The sequence below is a fragment of the Cottoperca gobio genome, chromosome 8 (assembly GCF_900634415.1).
Source record: "Cottoperca gobio chromosome 8, fCotGob3.1, whole genome shotgun sequence".
Lineage (NCBI taxonomy): Eukaryota > Metazoa > Chordata > Actinopteri > Perciformes > Bovichtidae > Cottoperca > Cottoperca gobio.
In genome coordinates, this window is record NC_041362.1 from 18,017,535 (window position 1) to 18,044,849 (window position 27,315).

The window sequence follows — 27,315 nt, forward strand, 5'->3', positions numbered from 1 at the left end:
TGCATTTAACCGTGCACAGGATAATACCACATTTCTAAATCTTTAAGAAACAAAGTGGTGCTAAGGGTTAGCTGTGATTCATTATGCACATTAAAATTAAGAAGCCACCGCGTGGGTTATGGAGCTAAATGTTAAGTTAATGTCAAATCTGCTCTTCGGCTGTGGTGTGTTCACATCTAATCACATCATGTCGGTGAGAAACAAGAGACTCTCCTCCGAACAAAGGCCGAAATCAAAGTGCTCCGGCTCATCCAAGGCCATGTATGAATCGCTGGGGTTGAAAGTTGGCAGTGCTTTCACAGTACACAACTGTGTACACACATATGCATTCTGCGAGCCTTCTTCTATCCTCGGGGCCTACTCTAAATAGTAGTCAAAGAGAGGGATTGTGGGGGAAGGAGGCAGTGCGGGGGGGGGGGGGGGGGTCACACTCTGCTAACGAACACAACAAGCTGGATAGAATCATTCAAGACATATCTAAAGCCTCCGTACGAGGATAGAGGGTTCGAGCGAAGATGTCGGTGGTTGTCAGTGGCTCGGGTCTGGTTCTTCAAGGCATTTTTAACGAGCAGTCAGTGACCTCTGACCCCGTAATTCGGATGCTTTTATCTAGACAAGCAGCAAACAGAAGATACTGTTTGCTCTTTGACATTGCTAATAAACCGTTTCTAATCTCATAATAAAATCACAACAACGAAGGAAACCGCAAGTTTTTTAACTTAAGTTTTGCAACACTTTGCATATAAAACTTATATATATATATATATATATATATTGGTTAGTTTGGTGAGTGTGATCCAATATATTTTCATCTATCAAGCCATAAAAAGAGTAAAGATGAGATTCTTCTAGTGCTCATCACATGAAAATGACTTTCATAATAATCCTTACTTGGAAAACAATTTTAAAAAACATGTTATCATATTCAGTTTCTTTTAAAATATGTCAAAATGTACATCATTAATATTATGAATATCAATATACTGGACATCAGTCTAACCTTTTAGTTCTTCCTTTCTTGATGACAAAAGCTCCGAACGTGTCTCTTCGAGGAGCACAGCTCTGCCAGATTTAAGTAGCGCTGCTTCAATAATTTACTGCTCTCTTGCTCACGCCAGCACTGCACATGGGCAAGTGTGCTTATGCAAGTGGCTTCAGATGTGACGCAGTTTTACTTGTGACTGTGTCCAAACATAACAAAATAGGGTGGAACGTGAGTATATGTTCATGTGTGTGTGTATCACTCCTCCTCTTTGCAAAGGGGGAGAATGTCAGATTCAAGACGCCACATGTTGGCATGGGGCCTGAGATTGTCCATTCAACCTACTCCCAATAACAACAATAGTCACAGTTAACTCTCCTCCCCTTTAGCGCTGCTTAGACCAGGACAGGGTGAGAGATCTATCTTTACATCTTAAAGAACTGAATCAAAAGTAAAAATGTACAACATAAATGCCCGGCCGCTAAATGTTTCATTTAGTCTCGGACAAATCTTTGCAGAACACCAGCAACAGACTTCTATCGGTCACAGACATACACTGTTTGAACCTAAATAAAGAGTTATCTGCACAGTCAATTAAGACATCTGTCTGAGCTTTCTCTTTGGACTCATCATTGTTATGTAACAGCAGTCCAGGATCACAGAAAAGCTTTCAAAGCCACTTCTACCCACCATCAGGGCAGCAGCTGACTCTCTCTCTCTCTCTCTCTCTCTCTCTCTCTCTCTCTCTCTCTCTCTCTCTCTCTCTCTCTCTCTCTCTCTCTCTCTCTCTCTCTCTCTCTCTCTCTCTCTCTCTCTCTCTCTCTCTCTCTCTCTCTCTCTCCAGCTTCAAAACACATCATTACAGCTCGCTGCCGATCTCCAGAGGACACCAAGATCCCTCAGAGTCATCCATGAGACGAGGCTGATTATTGCACATGACGATGTGCGTTAGGGCTGCACAATTAATCAAAATTGTATCAATATTGCATATGGACTGCAATATCCAACCCCAACGTTCATAGGTTTAGAGAAATAGAAATGATGGTGCTATGTGTGGGAGTCGGATGAGGGGTGCTGAAGGTACATGACACCCAGTTATATCCAGCTGGGGGTTACAAGTGCTGCCTTGATGCTAATCACAGCCCTTACATTCTCCAAACACCCCCGACTTGAGGTCAGGAAACGCCTCTGTCCTGCACACAAATAAACTGCAAACAAAGCCCGCTGCTCTGCACGGCATTCCCTATAGACTGTGGGAGGGCTGAGCGAGCGAGCGAGAGAGAGAGAGAGAGAGAGAGAGAGAGAGAGAGAGAGAGAGAGAGAGAGAGAGAGAGAGAGAGAGAGAGAGAGAGAGAGAGAGAGAGAGAGAGAGAGATATGGAGGAAGCAACCAAGAGGGGGAGAGAGACAGAAAGTAGGCTTCCATCAAAATGTTGTGCAAAAAGCTGTGAAACCCAAAACAACTGAGAAACTTCATGTTTTTTCTCCACAGATTGTTGCCACATTGTTTGAACTTTTCTGTAACTCCAAAGTCAACATTATTGCTGCCCTATCAACCTTCCTCTAATTGTTGTTCTAATAAGTCTTTTTAGAAGAATATTAACTGCAACAAATCATACAGATTATTATATTTCCCCTGCAAAACAGGCAGAGGGGGGAAGGTACAGCCCGTACAGATAAAGGCAGGGCAACCTGTAGCCTTAGAGGCAAAGCCAGAGGCAGAATCATTCGCTGCTGCTCGTTGATTGCTGTCAGGGTGTGGTATGATATTTTTTATCAACTCAGATCTCCTCTCATCTGGACCACAGTGGCCAGACGGCATTTTTCTGACATTTCCGATCAGGTCTTGAACTGACTGACACTGATGCTATTAGTTATTCAGACCTACCTCTTGCACACAGCGGTGCCACAACAAACAAACCAATCAGTCTCCTCCCCTCCTGTTTGAACTCTTTAAAGATGGAGTAGGGTCATGACTACTACATTCCTTTCAATTGATTTCCAGTGAGTCAATGAGCTGCTGGGGTGTCCATAAGACAAACTGAGCCAAAACAAAGGCGTAGGAAGGAACAAGTCTTTTTCTGTCTCCTTGTTTACTTGGCTGCTGGCGCGTGTGAGAAAGAGCAGCAGATTGTGCGACAGACACCTGGATCACAGAAACATGTGACCACAAAGGCTGGCAGTAATCCTAAAGGACTCTTTGGAGAGTCACACTAAGATTTCAAAATGTCCCCAAGTGAAAACTTAAATAAGGGATTACAGGACTATATAAAAGCATGCCTCTTTGTTAAATACATTTGTAACTGTAATAAAACAATACAACAAATCAGCAAAAAGGTGAGAATGGCTGCCTGAAATTGGCAGAGAATGCCAACGCAGTCACCGCCCCCCTCCTTCCTACAAACACCAAACAAGCTGACGCACACAAAAACACCCAAACCCAGTCCTTCCCATGGTGCGACCAGGCTCGGAGAAACTCGCCCCCCTGGGGACGGGCAGATTAACACATGACAGAGCTTGTTAACCCTAGACAAAGAGAGATGCTAATCTTGTACAGTCGGCCTCCACTGTCCTAAAACAGTACACAGACACAGCTACAGGGAAAGAGAGAGAGAAAGAGAGAGAGACAAGAAAAGAACGAGGGAGGGACATGCAGCAGTAACAGTGGCCTCAGTATGTCCCAGAAACTAGACAATACTGTGGGAAGGCAGGGCTATAGGGTCCATTAGCCCCAAAACAAAAAAGGGCAGAGACAGAGCCGACTACAATCAAAGGCGCGGGCCCTACTACAGTCTGGCTCAGCTCCACCGCATGCAGGGACAACCAGCATGGCAGCGCAGAGCTCAACTGTGGGGATATTGATCGCACAGGAGAAAGTGGGGAGCCAGGCGAGCAGCTCCACAGATGGGGTGGACAGAGACAGACAGAGGAAGTGCATTAGTGAGGCCGGTTCCTCTGATGCGATTAGCTCTCTCCCCTGGGAGATAAGGGAGATAGCAGTGACAAGGTTTTAAGAGAAGACAACAAAAAGAGGGGGGGTGGATTAAAAGAGACAGAGAGTGTGGGTAAGCAAGAAACAGCAAGACAAGGAGAGAGACTGAGAGGCAACAGAGGAACTAAGGCTAATTTGTAACATGAAGAGCTGCTGGATCGCCTCCATAATGGGCTGTCTGCCCACAAACAAGCTCCTCTTTGGGGGTAAATGAGATCAGGCCGGCCCAGGACCAGCTGGTGGCTTGGATCAATGACACTGGATAGATATAGAGATGGAGGAAGAGGGCAGAACCGAGGCATCTGGACAGGATGGCAGAAACGCACCCGAGAGTCTTTGCCGTTCTCTCGAGATTTTGCCCGGGGACACTCTCACGCAAAGTACAAGAGGGACGACTGTGTCCATAAGAGGATTATGTGCTCCTGTTTGAAGTGGAACAAGGCACGTTCCAGATGGAATCTGATCCCTCGCAGGAGGGCAGACAGGGTGGATGGTTGACCGGATCAGCACCTACTAACTACCGCTTTCTAAGGGCAAACCATACATCACACAACTGGCCTCAAACACCACAACTTCTGCAAACTAACTGCCAGAAGCACACCCCCAACGACCATAAACATACATTTAGCACTTCACAGAGATGATGATATATCTTTGTGGCAGCAAACTAATACATTGAGGCAGAGCGCAGCCAGATTTAAATGTCACCAGGAGAAATTGATACGGCATAAATCAGCCCCTACAGCTGCCTATGGTAAGGGGAGTCTATCATTCTGTCGGTGTCTGGCACAAATGCCCATCATTCCACGTGTGGCTATGGTGAGGGCAGGCTGGGTAGCCTCTGACATAATCTGTACCACACCAGGCACTGGGCCAGAGTAGGAAACATACAGCACTGTAAATGAGACTCATTGACACAATCTGAGAGCCATAGGTGGGAGAGCAAACCGAGTGACTGACCACCATTTTTTTTAATTTTCTAACCCTGCATTACACCAAACAACCAGGCACCACTAACACATTGTGTGCCATGAAAAATTGGGTCTTGAAACCTAGCAACAAGGCTGTGAACCACGTCTATTATCCATCCTCCCACCAGAGGAATTCAGAGCGTCCAAACACAGCAAATTACTGCAGCTGCTGGTAAATACAGCCTCAAAACCACACCGCCAGTTGCCAACTGCATGCCCTGACAACTGTGACAGCCAAGGCTGCTACCATGACTGGGAGCGCAGACGACAGCAGAGTTTATCTCCGCTTTATCTTCAGAGCGCAAATTCACTGCAGAGTCCGTGACGGTTTCCTCTAGGGATAATCTCCCAGAAAACAGAGAAGGAAATCAAGCTAAACATAGTTTCTGTTGGTGTTGTTGATAATCTCTAAACAAGATACTATTGTGCTGTTGTTGCCATGGATTGAAACAGGGCTAGAAGTGATGGTGGTAATTATTTTTCAAGTCGCCAAAAAGTGCCAGGGTCATGAGTTCAGACTGAATAAAGCCTGATGACCTGAGGCACAGGCTTGCCCTTGTCACAATTGAGAAGTTCAGAGCTGTGGGGGTTTCAATCTGAGTCACACATCAACCAAACACCAGTCCTTAGGCTAAGGGCAAGCTGACACACAGGTCTATTAATGAGACAATCATCTCCATTTTCAGGACGGTGGCATGGGTCAAGAGGCCAGCTGGAGGCAAAATAGATGATTAGAATTTAAATTGAACTATAATACAAACGTATGAAAGACTTTCTATATAAAAATATTCTGTGACCTATTTTGAACATTTTTTGTGAATAATAATCTTAACAGAAGAGGCACCTTGATGTTTACTCGAGATATATCGGAGTTATTAAAGTGGCTCTCATGTTGCTATTAGAACTGCAACTAATGGTCATCATCATTATCAATTAATTGATTTTAGGGGCCAGTTAACACATATTTGCATCATCAATTATTCTGCCAACCATTTTCTCATTTACTTAATTAATCACTTTGTCTTAAAGGTAAAAAAAATAGTAAATCAAATTGCTTGTTTCATGTAAACAACCGTCCGAAATCCAAAAGATATTCAGTTTTCTATCATACATGACAAAGACAAGCAGCAAATACTCACATTGTATAAGCTGGAACCAGTGGATGGTTGCCATTTTTGCTTAAAAGAAAATGACAAACAATTCATCGATCATCAGAATAGTTGCTGATTATTTTTCTGATGATGGACGAGTCGATTAATTGACTAATTGTTTCATTGTAATAATACAATACTGACAATAAACAATGTCAACAAATAATGGAAAACCCTAATCTTAAAGTACCAGAGCCCAAAACGATGTTTTTAACAAAAGATATACATAAATCAAAGATAAAAAAGAAAAAAAGGAAATCGGTAAACAGAATTATTGAGATATTATTACTTTGGTTTATAATCTGCTAATTATCAAAATGACAACTAATAGTTTATCAAGCCACTCAACAATTAATAGAATCACCATTTTAGAATTAGTGGCTACATTTTTAGACGTCTGCCCCCTCTGTGTATGGAGAATTGTTTCAGACACAATGCGCTCTGGGTAGCTAACACTGAGACACTCACACCCTTCATTCTGTCCTAAACAGAGAGCAGATCTGCGAGTGACAGGAGACAAAGTCATGCATCCTATTCAAAACACACTAACAACAACGAAGAAAATATGTAACTATGATCCACTCAACAATGGAAAGAAGATTATTGTTTTCCTCAGTTACAATAATCGGCTTCATTTCTTCATGTATAGTTTCTGACAAATCCCCCTACACACCAAACGCCTCAGGCAGTAATCCACATCCTCCAATAATCTTTTTAAGACCATCTTAAATAACTTCATAAAAACAGAGTGTGGTTTTTTTACTGGCAGCTAAATTTAATTTCCTATGATTGCATTAGGCCGCCTGTCTGTCCTCCATTTCACTGCCTCATTCACCAACACAGTGAGTCAGCCATTCTCTCATCCAGAGGTGGGGGCGGGCAGACTAGCTGATGGCTTAGCCCACCTCTGACTTAAGAGTCCTAGAGTGTCTCCAAGCCTGTATGGCAGAGCCTTAAAAGTGCTCATATTAGTCGCCTCGGGATGCCATTTACAAAGGATGACATCAATACCTCATGGTTGATCGGCGCACATTATTGACCGACCCCAGCCACAAAGCTTTTCAATTTATTTCTCTGTCTGCAGTCGAGGAGAATAGAGTTGTGGGTTGAGGATAAAGATTTTCAATGCTTGCATTTTTGCAGTTTATTAAATGCTCTTGGCCAGGCTTTAGGAACTGGCAGTGTTTTCTCCTCCCCATTGTTCTACAGAGCGGAGTGTAATCTGTCTTGTTGCTCTCACTCACCAAACAGAGCCAGTGGAGGAGCAGCTACGGGCCCTCCAGCCTGAACTCTTACACCACAATAGCTGATCATTTTTAGGGGTGACATTAATCACCTCTGATTACATGCCGGCTTGAGTCTGTGCACAACCATCTCAGAGATATTTCAGCTTCACAAAGTCCCTCCGAGGTCTGGGGAAATTGTTGCTTTATCATGCCACAAATGCCCCTCAAGTTATTCGGTTTAGCTGACACAAACTAAGTGGACATCTGCTAAATTATTAGCCCTTAAATGTGCCGGCTTTACCCCCCTGAGGCGACTGAAACATTTCTCAGCACTTGGCCCATCACAGAACAATGGGCATCCGCGATGGAGGATGGAGAAGGAGGGGAGATAAGAAAAAAAGTTTAGGGAGGGGAAAAGCAGACAGAATTGATTTCACAAGGAAGGAAAACGTTCTGTAAATGAAAAAGAGCACAAATGAAAACACTGTATCTGTTTTAGGTTGGCCTAAAAGATCTGAGCACTTCCAGCGACCACGCAGCCTGCCACCGCCCCATCAGCCCCTTTCACCGGGAATCAAACTGAAAGTGCGCGGCTCATCGACAGAAAGACCAGTTGACACCAGAACAAAACCGTTTAGACATTTTCAACTGCGTGTTTAACAGAAATGTTCATTCACACAAAGAGACAGCACAATTCCGATGCAGTTTAGTGTTAAAATATGGAAACACGAGTACTAACACGGTAAGTACAACTGGCACTCGACGTCTGTAACGGACGACAGACATAATGTTTCTTCTAAACATTCGGTTTGGATAAACGTTAATTAGCCGGGCAGCAGTTACAAACTGACGTTAGCATGCTAGCTCAAGCTAAAACAATCTCGCCCTTACCAGTCAGTGCAGAGGCGAGCTAGCAAAATCCTCTCCAGCTACGCCCAGTGTTAGCAGTACACCCCGGCTGAATCCTCGAGTCAGAAAAAAAGAAAGTGAGGATGAGGATACAAATGAAACCGGGAGGAACGGAAGAAATTCGCGGGAGAGCGGAGCAAATCGAGCCGAGAAACAAGAAACTTCTGGGTCTCTCAGGCGCCGTTCCTCACAAGTGATGCGCGTTCACTGAAAGGAAGAAAGGAGGAGAATGACGCTTCAGTACACTCTATCACACACTCACACACACACACACACACACACACACACACACACACACACACACACACACACACGATAGTAGACCGGTGAACGGATGGATGGACAGGCGGAGGAGAGGAGAAGGCTGCCGCTGCCTTCAGGTGCTTCAGGAAATATCGTAATATTGAAAGGTTTAAATATGAAGACCCCGTGATCATTTTGAATCTTTGAAAAAATGCAACATTAATCAGCGTTTACAAAAGCTGGGTTCAGGCAAAGTGGGCCCCATAGATATAAAAGCCTTTAGTTCTCTGTTTGTCAGTTGAAGAGATTAATCTAATAGTTAATTAATCATTGTGATGACCTACATTAAAACAAGCTGAACATGGTTTGATACTTGGTTAATAATGTAAAGGAATAGCTCAAAATTTTGGGAAATATGCCTATTCACTTTCTTGCCAAATGTTAATGCCAGATGAGAAGTTTACTTCCATTAATTGTAAGGTAGATAACCTTAAGCTAAATAAGAAGCTAACGTTGCAGCCCGCAACTCACTCTGTCCAAAATGTAACAAAATCCACTTCCCAGTACCTCTTAAATTCAATATTTATCACGGTATATCTAGTTTAATCTGTACAAAAACATTTTATAGGAGGTTTTGAACCAGACTATTGCCAGGCAATCACTGGTGACTGCAAGAAGTTACTGTCCCCTGCAAAGAAATAGCCTAGTAATTTTCATTATAATTATTATTATTATTATTATTATTATTATTATTATCCTTTACCTAATATCAGATTAATCGATAATAAAAAAATCATCATAAATAATCATTAGTTGCAGCCCTATTCTGTTGGTTTGGGATACAGTTGGGGGACTTGAGAGAGACACATTTTAAAATGTGGTCAAAATCGAAGCATCGGGTTAAACTTTACAAAACTCTCCCAGAGCGGCGGGAGATATTTTAATCCTGTTTTTAGCTCTAACCATTACAAGCAAACTGACCTTAGTGTACAAAATCGTCAGAGTGCCCATTTAATTGCAGATGTGTTTAGGAATATGTAGGCCTACTATTAAAGCACAATTTCCAGTGAAATATTATAATAATATTATTATAGTTCCAGCCATGCCAACAGATACTGGTTACCTAAATGGAATTTGATATCAGTTACACCTGTTTGACAAGTGTTCATTTCCAGCATTAGAGATGTCTTTGTATGGAGTAGGGATCCACCCTGCCAAGTGGGTCAGTCATGGGTGTGACAAGAAAAAATAAAATGATTAAAACAAATTTGCTGGTCCCGTCAAATGGTATAATGGGTGCTGCTCCCTTCATCTACCCTACCAGCCTGTTTATCGGGAAGTAAATAAATTCAGGGTGGAATCTTTGTTTAGCTTATTGTGTCTGGAAACACTAAGGCCTTGTAAGCTGTTATTTTCATTTCATTATGTATGTCACTGTCTGCTTGTAATATCATAGGCTCCTTCCAGTTGAACACACAGACAGGCACAGAATAACTCTACTTGATCACTATAATGTCATTAGAGCTATAAAAGTAAATGTGTTTTATTTCAGGATCATTAAAGCCATTTTTTACAACATCCAAACTCAGAAATAGGAGGCTGCTATGAGCCCTTGAAGGCAGCATTCACTACGACAGCGTGCCTTGTTGAAATTGAAAGGGGTGAATAGCGAATAGCAGGGGAACTCTGCTTTCTCTATGCACAGCCAATCACCTCCCAGGCTGGGGGATTATTCAAATTAAGGATGATGTCACCTCTTGCAAGTCACCCTACTCCCTAGCCCGAGTGCCTCCCGGTTGTCTGTTGCCCTCCCTTTTAAGCCCCTGCGCCCCTTTTTCTCTCCTCTTCAAAACCTTTTCTTCCTTTCTCCATGCCTCACTGCACACACACACACACACACACACACACACACACACACACACACACACACACACACACACACTGCCCCACATGCATCAAGTTGCAGGCATTGTCTGCCTACAATGTGACTGTTGCATCATGGAATTTAAAATCTCTGAACACATTTCAGAACTGTTGATTGTTGGTTGAATTAAAGTCATTACCAAATTCTCTTAATATGTACATAAGATTTAAGGTCATGCACATTTCTTTTGTTTCTTTGTCTTAAAAGTCAAGATTCCTGCAAGCAGCAGAATGTAAAGAGTGGATGCAGTTCAACACGTGCACCTGTCTGCCAGTTCAGTCTTGCACAGCCTCAGTAAACAGAGATGAAATTGAGAGAAACTAATTAAAAGGTTGAGCTCGAAGGCAAGAAATGAAGACAACAAGGAGCAGCATATACAGCAAGCCTTCCTTTCGGCTAGGTTGTGTGTTTTGTCTCACTCACAGTCAGACCTCGGAGGGGCATTGTTACAGGGCTTACAAGCTTTTGTTTCTGCGTGCCATGCTCCTCAACAGAACGGGGCTTTTCATCAGAGACAGTCTGGGTGGGCATGCCGCCTGTCTGCCTGTCTGTCTGTCTGTCTGCTGCGCTGCTGCTGCTGCTCAGCTCCCAGCGGCCGCCTGCCCTTGTCTACATGAGCTAGGCTTTTGTGTACTATCCTGTTGTGGATGGTCTTCTTTTCATGTCAAGCCTGTGGTGAACTCTTCTCTTTCCAAGTGCTGGAGAGGGGAGATTTGTTTGAGCTCCGGGAGAAATGTGTGGCACAAAACCCCAAAACATACACAATACATGCACCTGATTGCATAAAAATATGTTGATCTGTCTTTATCGTTTTCTGTCAGATTTCCAGAGGAGGTTTTGTTTGTGTTCCTCTAAAGTGGATCCACTTATTATTGCTCAGCGTTGTCTGCTGTTAAACAATAGAGTTGCAGAAAAATAATTGCCAACTATTTTGATAATCGATTAATCGTTTAAGTCATTTTTAAAAAGTTGTTTCCAATCTCTGAAATATGAAGATTTCTTGTTTTTCTCTGTTTATCATATTTAAGTGAATATCTTTGGGTTTTGGACTAAAAACAAGACATTTAAAGACATCACTCTGGACTCTGAGAGACTGCGATGGATTTTTCTCTATTTTCTGACATTGTATAGACCAAACGATGAATCAAGACAATAATCTGCAGATTAATCGATGATAAATAATCGTTATTTACAGCCCTATTCAACAGTACCACTTGACTAGCTGTTGAATCATAAAATATAAATATATGTAGGATTAATCAATTTATTCACACAGTTGATCAGACTGACTTTAGTTAAAGCCGTGTGTCTTTCCTTTCATTGTGTGAACACGTGATCATACAGTGTGCGTGCAGGTGTGTGTGCAAGTGTATGAAAGATATGGAAGGAGACCAGGAAGAGGGTGGGGACTCCGGGGGGGTTCGATGCCTGCTGGCTCGATGCTGATGGACGTATTGGCATGGTCAACCAGCCGCAACAAAGAGAGGAAGGTGGTTTTTTTCACACACAGGCAGTGGTGTGCGGCCGGCAGCGGAGACAGGAAGGGGCAGGGCTGCGTGCCCTCGCTGCACAATTCCCGTGTTATTCATCTCATTGTATCCCCCCCATGGCCCATACAGTCCAGCTGGGGCAGCCACAGCACATAAGGCCTCCAGTCAGGGTTCTGCTACATTTTGACAAGCTCCTACACAACACATTAGTTATTATTATAAGTGGCAGATACAGGCCTGCTCTCATTATGTCTTATGTATTCCTAGCATTGTAAAAAGCTCTCCTGACAGTCAGCCAAACCACACAAGAAAGCAGCTGCGAGACACACCCATCACATCAGACACAGCCGCCATCTTTTTGTACACTAATCGAACCCCTCTTAACAGTATTGGCATCAAAATGCATGAAAGATATTACCAGGCAAACCACTTTGCAGTCTAATACCACACATTCTTTTATACATTAAATGAAATCATAAATGTGAGTGGCTAGCAGGCAGGTTAGCACACGTTGGTGCAGCTGCTGCGCTCTGTGCACAGCATGGACTCCCTAAAGAGCAGAAGATGCCAGCACACACTATCATTAACATGCAGCATGCTACTGCACTCACTGGCAGGCAACACGTGAAGAAGAACGTTTTCACAGACGAGCCTGAGTGAATCTCATAAAAAAAAAAAGGATCATTATCAATATATCACGCTTGTTCTTCTGCAGTGAATGTGATGATGCAAATACAGATAAAGAACCTCATAAGGATTCTGATTTGTATTCTAGTCATTTGCTCAAGGATGTGTTTCTGAGTGAAGGCAGTTAACTAGGATGGGAAACTACTGTATGTTTTCTCTGTGGGACTGTTTAATCAGCTTTACCCTGAAGGCTGGCCAGTTCCTGTCAGTCTAATTCTAAGTGCTTCGGCCCCGGTAGAATCCTTGAGTAAATAATGCATGCAGGTACTGAGGATATTGGACAGCCTAGCTATACCACTCCTTTTCACTAAGAGGAGTGAGTGTGCACATCTGCCTTGATCTTTGTCTGTCCCGCATTCTGTCTCATTTTTGTCCATTTGCATCTTTTTCTTCTGCTGGCCCAACCCTGACTCACGTCCATTTACCTTGTGTTAAGCAGTTTGTGGTAATGGTAGACTTGAAGGTTAAGCACTTTACTTATACTGTCAGCATGATTTATCATTAATGAAGGCACCAAACCGCTCACTTTCTCAATGTTTCACCCATCCGCTCCTCCTTAAGTAACTGTGTTTTAGCTTCCCACAGTAGAATTTCTTCAGTCTTGGCTCTGGATTGTATTGATTTCCTATTATTGGCTGCTTGGTGGCTGCAGACAGAGCCTGCTTTCTCCCTCTAGTGGTGCCAGGCTACCACAGCACACTAAGGGCTCACACAACCAAGCTTTGTATTACATTCAAAGTTAAACTTTCTTAAGAACACCTGTACAGTCTAATGCAGTGATCTTCACTATTTTTTACATGAGAGCCACATTGATAGCACAAAGTCAATAGGAGAGCCACTTTCTTTTCCAGTCATTAAAAGTATGTCTGTTAATTTAATCTGTCATCCCACCCAGAACATACAATATGCAATGTAGTCAACCAATACATTCATTAAAAGCAGGATTACCTTAATAATAATAATAATAATAATAATAATAATAATAATAATAATAATAATAATAATAATAATAATTACTAAATTACCTTAAAACAATATTTCTGCTGAAGCCAAAAATCAGTGTTTCACAATTTCTGAGACTGAGCAGGTTTTCTTTGCCCGAGCCAAAATCCATGCGATCTCAAAAGATGCCTCAGTTAATCGTTCAGCTGTATTAGTTGTCCTGTGTACGAGTCTTTGTTGTCCAGAAACAGAAGAAAGCTGCTCTATTTGGATTTTCATAATTTCTCTTCCAGGTGCGTAAATTTCGTTGAATTTTGGATGCGTCGTTTGGAAATGCGGCTCCAAATGACTTCTCTTGAAACCAGAGCGGGTCTGTTTGCACATTAAGCACGAAGGCTTCAACTCGTGGAGGACAAATAAAAACTCCTCTGTTCACTTCTTGAATTGTCCTATGCTCGTCTTGTATGGCTCGTACCTTTCTTTTTTAACGGGCGTATCCAAGCTAACACAAGTATGAAGTGCCAGGTTGGTCGTAGTATCCTCCAATTTAAATGCTCCAATTTAGCGATATAAATTATTTTTTAGCAAATGTCCATATTCATAAGCATGCTTATGATAACATATTTTTAATGACCGTAAGTTTATTTTGTTCTATACTAGCCCACCATGTATCTACCCGTCCAAGAGTACATTCACCATTGTAGTGCTGATAGACCGCCAGAACTGGCAACTCTGCAATGAGTCAGTGTTTTGGCTGAGCAAGTTTAAATATCTTGTTTCTAGTCTATATTTATATCTTTTATCAATTATTATTACATATTAATTATTATTATTTGTAGGCTAATAGAGCAGATACTTTCAGTGTTTTAATGGGTTGTATGTAATAGCCCTGCTTGTTTTTAGTGTTTTTATGAAATCTGTATTGACTGCATAGTCATATCTATCACCCCTTTATTTAGCCCACTGCCATGCAAACCACCAATTAAACCTTGGCGAGCCGCAGGAGGCTTGCGAGCCGCGCAATGAGTAACACTGGTCTAATGCAACAGCTCCGCCATGAAGTCTAACTCAACCAAGTTTAGTTTTTGTTGTCATTGTCGGGAATGTGTCAATTTAATCATATGTTTATTATTGAAACAACTCAATATAATGCAGTCCAGTACAACACCACCTCTAACTATGAGCTCATTGCTAAACATACAGTTGAATTAACACTGATTATCCCTGTGGAGGTTGGGGGCATTGAACCTGAGTGGGCGATGTTCAAAACCTCTATTGCTGAAGCTGCGGTGAGGAGCTGTGGTCTCAAGGTCTTAGGTGCCTCAAGGGGCGGTAACCCTCAAACACCGAGTGAGAAGGTTATCAGGCGGTGGAAGGAGCACTTTGAGGAACTCCTGAATCCGACTAACACGCCCTCTATGGTAGAGGCAGAGCTGAAAGCTGATGGGGGACCATCGTCAATTTCCCTGTTGGAAGTCACTGAGGTAGTCAAACAACTACCTCAGTGGCAAAGCCGCAGGGGTTGATGAGATCCGTCCAGAAATGCTGAAGGCTTTGGGTGTTGAGGGGTTGTCTTGGTTGACACGCCTCGTCAACATTGCATGGAAGTCTGGAACAGTGCCTAGGGGGTGGCAGACCGAGGTGGTGGTTCCCCTATTCAAAAAGGGGGTGTGCCAACTACAGGGGTATCACATCTTCTCAGCCTCCCTGGTAAAGTCTACTCCAAGGTGCTGGAAAGGAGGGTTCGGCCGATAGTCAAACCTCTGATTGAAGAGGTACGATGCGGATTCCGTCCTGGTCGTGGAACAACGAACCAACTCTTCACTCTCGCAAGGATCCTGGAGGGGGCCTGGGAGTACGCTCAACCGGTCTGCATGTGTTTTGTGGATCTGGAGAAGGCGTATGACCGGGTCCCCCGGGTGATACTGTGGGAGGTGCTGTGGGAGTATGGGGTGAGGGGGTCACTTTTGAGGGCCATCCAATCCCTGTACGCCCAAGCGAGAGTTGTGTCCGGATACTCGGCAGTAAGTCGGACTCGTTCCCAGTGAATGTTGACCTCCACCAGTGCTGCGCTTTATCACCAATCCTGTTTGTAATTTTCATGGACAGGATATCGAGGTGTAGTCGTGGAGCAGAGGGGTTGCAGTTCGGTGGCCTGAGGATCTCATCGCTGCTCTTTGCAGATGATGTGGTCCTGATGGCGTCATCGGTCTGTGACCTTCAGCAGTCACTGGATCGGTTTGCAGCCGAGTGTGAAGTGGTTGGGATGAGGAGCAGCACCTAAAAATCTGAGGCCATGGCTCTCAGCAGGAAACCGGTGGATTGCCTACTCCGGGTAGGGAATGAGCCCTTACACCAAGTGAAGGAGTTCAAGTACCTCGGGGTCTTGTTCGCGAGTGAGGGCACAATGGAGCGAGAGATTGGCAGGAGAATCGGAGGCGGTATTATATTCGCTTTACCGGACCATTGTGACAAAAAGAAAGCTGAGCCAGAAGGCAAAGCTCTCGATCTTCTGGGCGATCTTCGTCCTACCCTCACCTATGGTCATGACCAAAAGAACGAGATCACGGGTACAAGCCGCCGAAATGGGTTTTCTCAGACGGGTGGCTGGCGTCTCCCTTAGAGTCTCCGTGAGAGACTCGGAGTAGAGCCGCTGCTCCTTTGCGTTGAAAGGAGCCAGTTGAGGTGGTTCGGGCATCTAGTAAGGATGCCACCTGGCCGCCTCCCTAGGGAGGTGTTCCAGGCACGTCCAGCTGGGAGGAGACCCCGGGGAAGACCCAGGACTCGGTGGAGAGATTATATCTCCTCACTGGCCTGGGAACGCCTCGGGATCCCCCAGTTGGAGCTGGAGGATGTGGCCTGGAGAAGGGAAGTTTGGGGTTCCTTACTGGAGCTGCTGTCCCCGCGACCCGACCCCGGATAAACGGTAGACGATGGATGGATGGATGAATGGATGGATGGATGATTATAGGCATCATAAAAGTAAACTTTATGGTGGAACAGTTTTATTTGATTGTACAAGTATACCTAATTAAGTGGGTATATATCCACTGAGTATATATCATTTTCTTCCCCAGTACACACGGCAGAGTACACCTTTGGCACATTTCATTAGCATTTTGTCATTACTATTTTAGCATTTTGTTTAGTAGTACAGCCTCTCCTTAACTGCTAGCATGGCTGAGGTCTCTTCGGCTTATCCTTGTTACTTCATGCCTTCAGTTCATACCTTGATTTATAATCAACAGATTGAGGCGCGACCATTAACAAAGACATTGAGTCATTGATAAAAGCAAAGGAAATAAAAATCTAAACAAAGGAAGGACTGTGGTTGATTATTAGCCAGCTGGCCAACACTGGAGCATTCACAGAAATGTTGAATAATGTGCATTATCCTTATAAATAAATTAAATAAAACAACAACTAAGAGATATACTAACTTTCTGATTTTGGAAAATAATTTGATAGATAAATTAGGATATTTAAAATGTAAAATAAAACATATTTATGTAAAACAATTAGTGTTTAGAGCAGAGTGACAGACCTTTCAGCAATTGTGAAAGGTTTTATTTCTTATATTCATAATGTCAAATGCTTATTTACACTCTGGTTAAAGACTAACAACGCTACACCATTGGACAACACCACCTGTAAGTGACTCATAAAGAAACAGTGAGGTAACATGAGTGGAAATAGATTAAGATTAGACATCTCATGCTGCATTCATATGGTGTCGTAATAATCGGATAGATAAGATTCATGTGAATGCCCCCTCAAGTCGGAATGTCGGCAAAAATGCTGGAAGACTCGCAGACGTCGTATTATGTAGAAACATTTATTGATTCATGTATTGCATTTAAATGTTTTGCTCACATGTATTTTCTAATATGATATTAAACATTAGTTACTGTCCATATAGAGTGACCTTGATTATAATATAATAATTATCGAGTCTTTACAGTTTATTTCACTTACATGTACTTTCAGAAGGCAGCATCTTCACAGAACAGAATCAAACAATGAGTGTTAAAAAACTAATACAATACTTGCTTCTTCTCAGAATGAGGTAAAAAAATTATTAAGACAAAATACATTAAAACAAATGTATAGTATGAATGTATAGTGCAAATAAGTAAGTGTAAATAAACATTCATTAAAAGTAAACATGTTGCGATTGTAAACTATAGTCATTCAATTACGTTAGCATAACAATAAAAAATGTACCCTTTAGTCCTGACACACATTTTGTGCAGTGAACATCCCTCTTCCATTGAACAGTGGCCTTCATGTGCCTGAATGACATCACCGCTTTAGTTAGTTTCCAATGAAGATATTCTGAATATTCATTTTTCTTTAAAAGGAGGGTGAAAGAAGAACTGCTGGTTTGCAAAGATACTTTAGTTCATTCACAGATCATTTCCAAAAAGAGCTTTAACCCTTTCACACGTGGCTTCAATGTCAGCGCACTGAAAGTCTGACACATTATATAAAATGGAGACAATTCTCTGAGCTGCCAAAGTACTACCCTACAAACCTAAAACATATACACATTTGGTAAAAATTTACTTAAGAATACTTTACCCTAAAATGATCATTTGTATATCAACTACTCCCCGTGTTCCCTTGAATTCTTGGAGAATGCCTCCACGGTTGAAGCTAATGCACTTACAAGATTCTTGCTGTTCGGAGTTGTATCCTCATGATTGTTTGCACTTATTGTAAGTCGCTTTGGACAAAAGCGGCAGATAAATGAACTGTAATGTAATGTAATGTAATATAATGAAGAATCAAAATTCTGAGAAAAGTCTTGATGAATTGAAGTAAATGGGGGCCACGTTTAACAACAAAACTATATTAAACACTGTAACACTGCAAGTGTGAGATTCCTTCTGCTGAAGTGTTTTAAATACTAAAGTTTTAGCAAAAATGCAGGTGTTTGGGAGGTAGTGAGGATACAACTCGATTAATGAGACTTGGATTATACTGCAGTTGTGTTACAGTTTGTAAACAGATGTTTAGATATCGTTCTGCTGTTAAGCGCGGCCTCCATTTACTTCAATTCATCAAGACTTTTCTCCATTTTTGCATTATTCATTCACCGTAGAGGCATGCGAGAAAAACGTTTTAGGTTTTATGTAAAGACTGTGACAATGAATAATAATCAGCATAAAACTAAGGTTGTAAAACTTGTATATCTTTTAGAGCCTTCGAAACTTCAAACCCTGTGTTTGAAAGCTGATTTTCTATAGGAATATTAGTTTGCAGCCTTGCACAGAGCGCTAAAGAGGCTCCGTCTCGCAGTGCATTAGTCACCTGGTTCTGTACAGCAGAAACAGTTCATACATATTGATGATTTACTGGTTGGCTGCAGGGATCGCCATCATCTCCCTCCAGCTAGAGGAGGACGTGAACAAAGCAAAGAATAAAAATAAAGTGTACAAACAGCCTTGAGTAGAATTGTTGTAGAAGCTAATGCATACGCACAGCGGTTAATGATCCCTCTGTCTTCAGTGTCTATTCTACCTCTGCTATGAAGATTCATACACATCCTGTCACCTGTCAGCTATGTGGACACTAAAATGATAATAAAAACGCTGTCTGTGTATAGTGAATCATTCAAGTGAAAATGTGCATCCATTCTACTTAGTGGACCCTGTGTCCAGTCTACAGCAAAGAATATGTTTACTGGCATTATGCGTCTAGTCATCAAAGGCCTAACAAACTGACGTTTCAAAACGAGACAGTAAATTATTCATACAGTACAAAAGCCGAAGCAGGTAATTGGGCTTGTGTGCGTTCTACCGTTCCAGTACAAATCTAAATGCAAAATTCAAAAACGGACAACAAAGGACAGCGTGGTCCAAGGTCAGTCGCTTCCCTCTCAAGGCATTTATCCTCCCTGCTGGGTATTTGGAGAAATGTGCTGACAGCTGAGTGGAATTATAGTGCTTTAAAGACACACACACACACACATACAAATCACTGCCACTGCCGCCTCCGCCTCCGCCTCCTCCTCCTCCGCCTCCTCCTCCTCTTCCTCTTCCTCCTCCTCCTCACCACTCACAGCAGCAGAGGAAGGAGCACGACGACCCTTCTGGCCCTCGGAACTTTCCAGAGCTGGGCGTGTCCGCGCACTCTGCGATGAACTCGTGCAGATCGGTGATTCGTACCTGCTCCTGTGTTTGAGCCTGTAGGAAGACAATGTGAAGCTGAAATATTTCTACATACTTATCTCACCACTGAGGCACAAACATATTTCTGAATTGAGCTCCACCGTTGTGCCTCACTTAAGTTGTTCGGGTGTCCTTAGAGGACTAAAATGTCACAAAAAGAAAAAGGGCGAAAAAATGATATATTTATATAATTTTCCACTTTCACTGAGTAAAATCTTTTAACCGACATCAGTCCAGATCTTTGGAATTTTAACCCTTTCAATGCCAGTTGTTTACATAATGCAACTGAGAAAATCCCCCACAAAGATTTTTAGTTTTTTCTACAGTCTGGGATACTCCAGTGATTAGCAAAAACATTATCAAAAAATAGACTTATTATAGGAGCTGAGGTTGAACTTCCAAAATTTGGAGAAAAAAAACTTGTCATATGCATTAACACAGACAAAATTATCAAAATATTATAAAAATTAAAAAGCCAAAAACGTCCCTAGTGAGGCACAAGCGTCAGCCACGGGCGTGGCCAAACATGCACAGAAATGTGAGCGTGACCGAATGAAAGCGTACCATAATGGTGTCGTAGGCTCCGGTGATGAGAGCGATGAAGAGGGACAGCACCATGTAGATGAAGAGCGAGATAAAGGTGTAGAGGTAGACCTGGCTGAAGATCCACACCAGTGTGCCACTTTGCTCCGTTGCAGCGAATGTTACAAACATGTCGTCTCCGTTGATCAGAGAAAACAGGCACTCTGAGACCATGGGCAGGGAGCGGAACTGTACACAAACAACACAAACCAGTGAAGTGAAGCCATTTTAATGCATAATGCAAATGAGGAAATGACATTAGGGTGAGAGGCCAAAGCATTTGACACATTTTGGAAAATATGCTTTTTCAAATTCTTGCCAAGAGTTAGATGAGAAGATCGATACCACTGTCATATGTCGGCCATCTAAACAGTATCCGTCAAAATGTGCTAAATGCAAAGTTCCACTTATACGCAGATGATACTGTTATTTACTACTCTGCTTTTTAAATTGTGACGTTTACAAAATCTTAAAAAAAAAGAAAAAGCCATTGAACCTGCCATCTTTTATTATGTTTCAGGGCAACGTGATTGAGTCTGTATCTTCATATAAATATCTGAGATTCTTAATTGATGATTGTGGCAGTGGGGTGTGGTTAGGGCGCCGGCTGCTGTGGAGAGACAGGAGTGTCCCAGCTGGAGGCCAGACAGCTGAACGGAATCAGGTAATCAGTCACATAATAAATGCACGGTGATGGCCTGGTTCTGGTCTCTTGCAGTAGGCTGGGTTCCAGAGCAGACCGAGACGCCTGGTGAGCCACGACGCAGCGGAGCCTGGAGAGCGACGAACAGCAGAGCGACCGACTGGAGAGCGACCTGTTATTGTGATTGTGATAGAAAGCTTACCTGTGAGCGAATAAAGCGGTGTGTTTAAACCCTATACTCTCTCTCTGTCATCCCTGAATCTGACTGTGGACAAGAGGGTCACAATGATTTTCTCTCTTGTGAAGAAGTTGAAACTGAGACTGGGTTTTTATTTCAGAAATAAGCCTTCCTTTTCTTTTGATGCTAAAAGGAGACTTGTTGCTGCTACTTTTATGCCTGATTGATTATCATGTTTTATGATGCATGCTCAATGACACGTGGACATGTTCTTATTTAAAAGGCAATTCTTATTTTGCCATATATATGTACCGTAAATGTTGTACTACATCTGTTTATATTTGTTCCCCTCGTGATGCACTGTAACAAAGTGTCCCACAGTGCCTTTGCAGATGATAGCTAAGCTAAGCTAACCGGATTCTGACATTAGGCATCGATCTTCTCTTATCACACTTTGGCAAGACAGCAAATGTCCAAGTTCTTCTTTAAGAGATTCACTCATATCGATTTTACAAATGAAGTTAATTGAATTTGTCATCAAGAGGACTACTCAGCCTGTAAAAATAGTTATAAGTGTAATGTATTGTGTTGTTCTGGAGCAGCTTTCGAGATAGAAAAATAATAACCCTGATGATGTTATGAATTTTTTAAGTGTAAAAGTTACCCTGTCATATGGAAGTGCAATATTAAATCACTTGAACAGCCCTTTGTCTTGTAAAAAACCCCTAATTTCAGCATGATTCTTTATGCAGTTGAACTTTTACAAACATTTCCGTAGGGGTGTGCATTTGTTTACAGCGCCTTTTCAAATAAAATATTTTACTATCTCATTTTTGCATATGTGAAGTTTTATTCGTTGCTATTTGTAAGGTTGTTGGATTGCCCTCTTTCTACCAGAACACATTACAACACGATGCTGTAATAAATGTCAATTTTCTCCACTCATTAATTATACACAGCTACAAAAATGATATGCTGGAGGGCATTTTATGAGAATAAGGCCATTGTGACTGACTGTCGTTATGACTCGTGCTTGCCCATTTCTGGTTAGAGTGTGTGTGTGTACAGTACCTTGGCATGATAGGGCCCCAGCACAATCCATCCACAGAAGCAATATCCCATATATATGGCAGCTGCACAGCAGCAGAAGCGGATAACATTTGGAAAAGCAGCTCTTAGAGTCACAATCAGGATCTGTGGGATAAAGAGAGAGGGACGGAATGACAAAAATATATTTAGCCTTCAAAGAAAGAGCAGCGGTGCAGACACAGAGAAAATAGATCCTTCCTTCGAACATAATCTGTATTTGTGTGTGTGCGTCTTTCACCTACATTGTATTTCTGAAAGAAGCTGAGGTAGCGGATGACTCCCACCCACACCAGCAGAGTGGAGGTTCCCAGCAGGATCCCGCACATGTCATATGATGACAAATTCTGCATCACAACAGGGATGTCATTAATTAGCAGAAACTGAGCACTGTATTGCAAAGCTGAAAAAAACAGAAGTAATTTTTTTTCTGTGGCAACTTGCGTGATGTTACCTTGGACTCGATACCAATTTTGATGAAGCTGCCGACGATGGTGAACATGTCGCTGACGATGAGCAGAAGGTACCAGCCGTTGATGAACTCCATCCGGTCTCCCCAGGTCACACTGCGGCCAAGTCTGTGTTTGAAAAACTGCACGTACTCCTGGTGAGGGAAGATGGTGAATAAGATGAGAAGCTGCGACTTGTTTTGTTTGAATTTACATAAAAAGTTCATTGATAAAATAAATGTATTAGAAGGTTTTAGAAAAAAACATTGAAATATTCTGTGGAAAAAACCCCACGAGCATTTAGTTTCTAATAATAGTTTACTTTAAACAATGGCCTTATGTTAACAAACTGGTATTCTAATAGTTAAAATTCTGAAAATGAATAAATACTTGATATGAAATTTAATATATATTCATTTATTGCAGTTTTAGGAAGGGGACAATTTTGTTAATTTTTGTTTGTACCACAACAAATAAAAATGCATCATAATTAATGTTGTTGCTAATCAATGACATATCCTAGAATAAGAACAACAACCTAGCATTTAGTATAAGAAAAATAATTACATTTTTGTTGAATTTAGATTTTTTTTATAACCGTGGCATAATGTATTTAAAGGGTTACAATTCTGAATGAATATTTGCTAGTTATGATCAGGACTGATGTTACTTAAAAGATTTACCTCAGTGAAAGCATAAAATAATATTAATATCTAACATTTCTATGGCAGATTTTTGACGCGGACATTTTAGTCTAACTATTTACAAGTGAGGCACAGGGGTTAAAACAACAACATATAGTGTGTGCAGTCCATTGTATTTAGAAAGATACTGACCTAAGATCTAAATGTCACGGTCACCGAGTAAAGCATTATTTTCAACATAAACACATAAATGTTTGGTCTGCCTTCTCACGTGTTGCAGCAGGATGCCTCGGAGGATGGAGCGCCCGCACAGCAGCAGCGACAGCAGGCAGATAAACGCCACCAGCACGTCAAAGAACTCCCGAGCGTAGCTCTCCGCTGGAGACAAATGAGAAAATGACAGATAAAACGGTTAATATTAAGAAACAGATGAGTGAATATCTGCACAAATCACATGCCCATTGCAGCTCATCCGCCACCAGTTAACTCACCATGTCCGGACACGTTTGGGTCTTTGCACTCCTTTATGGAGGCCTGGTTCTGCAGATGGATCTTAACTTTGCCGCTGTGCGCCCTGTTATCCATGACGATCTGATAGCAACAAGAGTAAACATATAACCTCTGGGCACGGAAATGTTCCATCAGTTTAACTCCTATCTCAACGTTTTGCTCATTTTAACGTACAACTTGCAAATTCAGTTAATTAGGTCAGATTTCTATCTGTTCTGTGCTGTCATGCAGGGTGTTTATTTATGTAGACATCATAAAAGAGATGGTTCACCATGATAGCAAAGGTGTAGCAGTCAGGGATTTCATTGTTTATAATAGTCTGAATGTTGATGGCCTTCAACTGGAAGTCAATTGTGACATTGATCAGCCTGGAGACGAATATGTGACAGTTAACATCCGTAAAAGAAAAACAATACTTTCTTTATTTCTGATGTTTGAAAAAAACAAATATAATATCATCTGACTTGTAAAACTTGAGAGTGAAATTCTTGTAGTCGCTGTTTCCTGGAGCAGGACTGTAAGTCAGTGGATTCAGTCCAAGGCATTCTGGAAAAATAATAATAATCATAAAATAGCATTAGGAGGAAGTAAATGGGGAAATTTTCCTCATCACGTGAAGCACAAACCACAAACCACACTTCTACACTTCCTCATAGCATTTAAACATAGAAGCGTCCCCTATAAAAAAAAAAAATTTCCCCCACAAGATCTATTGTGCATTGCCAAAAGTCATCTTTGCCAAATCAGCAGGTGTATGCAAATAACTCCTTTCCCAAGGCAGGGACACAGCGCTAAAGTAGATGGAAAAAGCTTTTGTGTTGCGTTACTTTGAAAAGTAGGGCACAGTTGCAGGGCAACTCTTGACATATGTGGAGCAGCAACACAATGACTCACTTAAACAGTCATTTCCTTAAGGGCCGAGAAAATACTGGCACTGTGTAAATAACAACCGGTTTTAATGTCCCATACCCAGGGACAAATGTCACCAACACGAAGGAGAGAAAGATAAAGGTCATCCTACCGGTGTCAACATGGGGATCGATGTCAAAGGTGTCGTTGACGGGGTCGATGGTGCCCTTCCTGTAGAACCTCTGGCAGAGGGAGAGCGCACTGCCGTTCACACCGGGGCCCAACACGTACGCATACAGCCCCAGTGAGATCTGAGGAAGAGCCAAGTACTGAAGGGGAAAAGGAGAGAATACAAACTGAACTTGAGGCTTTCTCAGGGTCTCACATCATCATAGCTTCTTCGCAAGGTGAAAAAAACGTAGAAATTCACACAATGTGACATTGAAACTCCCTCTTTAAAGAATGGGTTTCACTCAAATTACAAACAAAAACACGCTTTCTCCCACATCTATAGTGGTATCTAGTAGTAGGAGTTTTATTATATAATATAATCACTTTATAACCTCCAGATTTTGGGATGTTTCTGAGTCCAAAATCAATACAGTGGAGGTGAATGTGTCTTTCCCGCCCTTTAGTGTAGCAAAGTGAAATACAATATAAAACAATGTCACAGCAATGTCTCTTTCCAGAACTGTGTCACTGTTACTGATAAGCCACAGCAGTGTTGACAAACTGGCATTTAAGTTATTATTAGGCTACCTGCTCGATGGCGAAGTGGATGCGGCTGTACAGCTCATTCTGCGTGTGCACGGCCTGTGGAGCGCCGTCCTGATAATCCTTCAGGAAAAGGTGTTTGAATGCAGCCGTGTTCTCTTCTTTAAATGTCACCACCATCTGGTTGCTCAGTCCAAACAGAACCAGCTGAAAGGTGGCGATAGGGACAAAAGAAAATGAGCTTCAACAACCAAGCAATTGCAGAATAGTAGATCAAATCATAGCATGAAGCTGTATCCACCTGCACAGTCACAATGATGATTTTCAGCAGCTGCAGGCCCAGTTTGAAAGGCTTCCGCCCCTTGGCGTGATATTTGTCACAAGGGCTCATGAAGAAGTACTTGAGCTTCCTCCTCAGGGCCTCCTCATCCTCATCCTGCTGCTTCTGAGGGGACTCAGCCCCGACCAGAGCAGTGGGACGAGGGTTCCCAATCCCAAGAAGGTCCCGGGACCCATAGCCGGCCACGGAGGAGAGGAGCTTATCCTTCTCTGGGAAATACAAAGAAATGCCTGGTTTCAGATGATTAACCTGAAACATGATCAGCATTGTGGAAATATTAAAGAGGCATTCAAAACATCTAGTAAAGCACTTTCATTAAGTTGGGGGACTCACAAGAGACAATATCAGCAGAAGAGGCTGACATATCATCACATGACTAAAAACATTGTGTGATTGTGTAAATGCCTCCAAATAATTGGGAGGAAAATTGCCAAAAATTGCCCTGTGAAATGTTTTTAATATACCCTGGTCCCTAGTATGAATCAAGCTGAAAATAAAACTTTCTTTAATGCAACTGGGTAACATCTTTCACTCAGAGCTGCAACAGTTAGTTGAATCATCGATTTGTTGATCGGCAGAAAATCAATCTGGAACTATTTTTATAATCGATTAAAAATAATATATATTAATAATAATCATTTAGGTCATTTTTCAAACAGAAATGTTAAACATTCTCTGTATCCTAAATTTGAGAATGTGCATCTTTTCCTTATCTTACATTATAGTAAATTGAGTATCTCGGGGTTTTGGAACATTTAATGACCTCGCCTTTAGGAAGTTGTTTTTTGATTTTTTACATTTTGATTTTTCAACCCTGATGACATCATCAGAGATATTTTACCAAACTTCAGAGCGTCAGAAAGAAGACAGTATACAACCTTTAAAAAAATGTATATAGAAAATAGAAAATAACCATCACAGGCTGCATTTATTTTCAAATGAACCTGCACACTTATTTGACATTTTATTTTATTCCTACATGTCTTTCTTTATTATTAAGTCATTGCTCATTATAATGGCAGCTTTAGTAGTAGCATATTCCTCATACTGATAAAATAATATGTAAAATCGGTGGAGTGCCCCTTTAAGCTCCGACTCACCTGTGTCTGTAAATCATTCATTGTATAAAAAGCATTAGCTTTAGGATGCTGCTCGATAAGTGAACTGGGATGTAGCAGGAGAATTTATGTAACGTTAATCTTAAGCATTTCCTTTATAAAACCTGATATCCATCACATCTTAGCATCATCGACACCACCCCATTGAGATGAACAGACATGGTTTGACATGAGCAATTTGCCGTAGTATTTGGAGCAACCATGAAACAGAGAGAGAGAAACACAGATTGATTGGCTCCAGGACGACGGAGACAGAGGAGGAAACAAACAAACCTGTGGCGCTGTCTTGGATGCAGGTGTAACTTGAAGACGCCATGGTGATGGTGTCGATCACGCGGGGATGATGGAGGAGGACATTATCAGCACAAACAAAGAGCAGTGAGTGAATTCATGTTATTTAAGCGTGTCGGATTGTATCACACAGAAAGGATGCTCGGTGTCGCAGTGAATGGATGACACATAGGTAAACAGATCGCAGCTTCCTGGTATCCACGTGACTCCCACCACCACGTG

The 27,315-nt window shown here is 42.0% G+C and overlaps 2 protein-coding genes across 4 annotated transcripts in view; both read right to left on the bottom strand.

Annotated features, from left to right (window-relative positions):
• LOC115011918 (nucleolar protein dao-5-like) overlaps positions 1–13,751 on the bottom strand; it is a 35,279-nt gene extending 21,528 nt beyond the window's left edge. Inside the window, exon 1 of one of the 3 annotated variants that reach the window (XM_029437199.1) lies at positions 13,600–13,751. The gene's annotated coding sequence lies outside the window, so the exon portion shown is untranslated. Of the gene's footprint in view, positions 1–1,000; positions 1,052–8,212; positions 8,537–13,599 lie in introns of those variants that run through there. The other 2 variants (XM_029437198.1, XM_029437200.1) reach the window with 2 other exon arrangements.
• A 5,803-nt stretch (positions 13,752–19,554) lies between these two features.
• On the bottom strand, positions 19,555–27,280 carry mcoln1b (mucolipin TRP cation channel 1b). Its single transcript, XM_029437933.1, has 13 exons — positions 27,076–27,280; positions 25,646–25,893; positions 25,390–25,551; positions 24,803–24,959; positions 24,246–24,327; positions 24,053–24,149; positions 23,763–23,862; positions 23,543–23,649; positions 22,633–22,782; positions 22,424–22,525; positions 22,164–22,286; positions 20,254–20,460; positions 19,555–19,704 (listed from the first exon to the last, which is right to left on the bottom strand). The coding sequence occupies exons 1-13, from the start codon at positions 27,116–27,118 to the stop codon at positions 19,570–19,572; spliced, it is 1,713 nt and encodes a 570-aa protein (XP_029293793.1). The 5' UTR covers positions 27,119–27,280; the 3' UTR covers positions 19,555–19,569.
• Positions 27,281–27,315: the final 35 nt, after the last annotated feature.

Excerpts from the sequence above, each read along its gene's own strand:
- mcoln1b (XM_029437933.1), bottom strand. The coding sequence starts at position 27,118 with ATGGCGTCTTCAAGTTACACCTGCATCCAAGACAGCGCCACAG. Across the intron at positions 24,960-25,389 it reads TCCACTTCGCCATCGAGCAG|TACTTGGCTCTTCCTCAGAT; the intron begins GTAGCCTAATAA and ends TTTCCCCTTCAG. Across the intron at positions 24,150-24,245 it reads TTCACTCTCAAGTTTTACAA|GCTGATCAATGTCACAATTG; the intron begins GTCAGATGATAT and ends ATTCGTCTCCAG.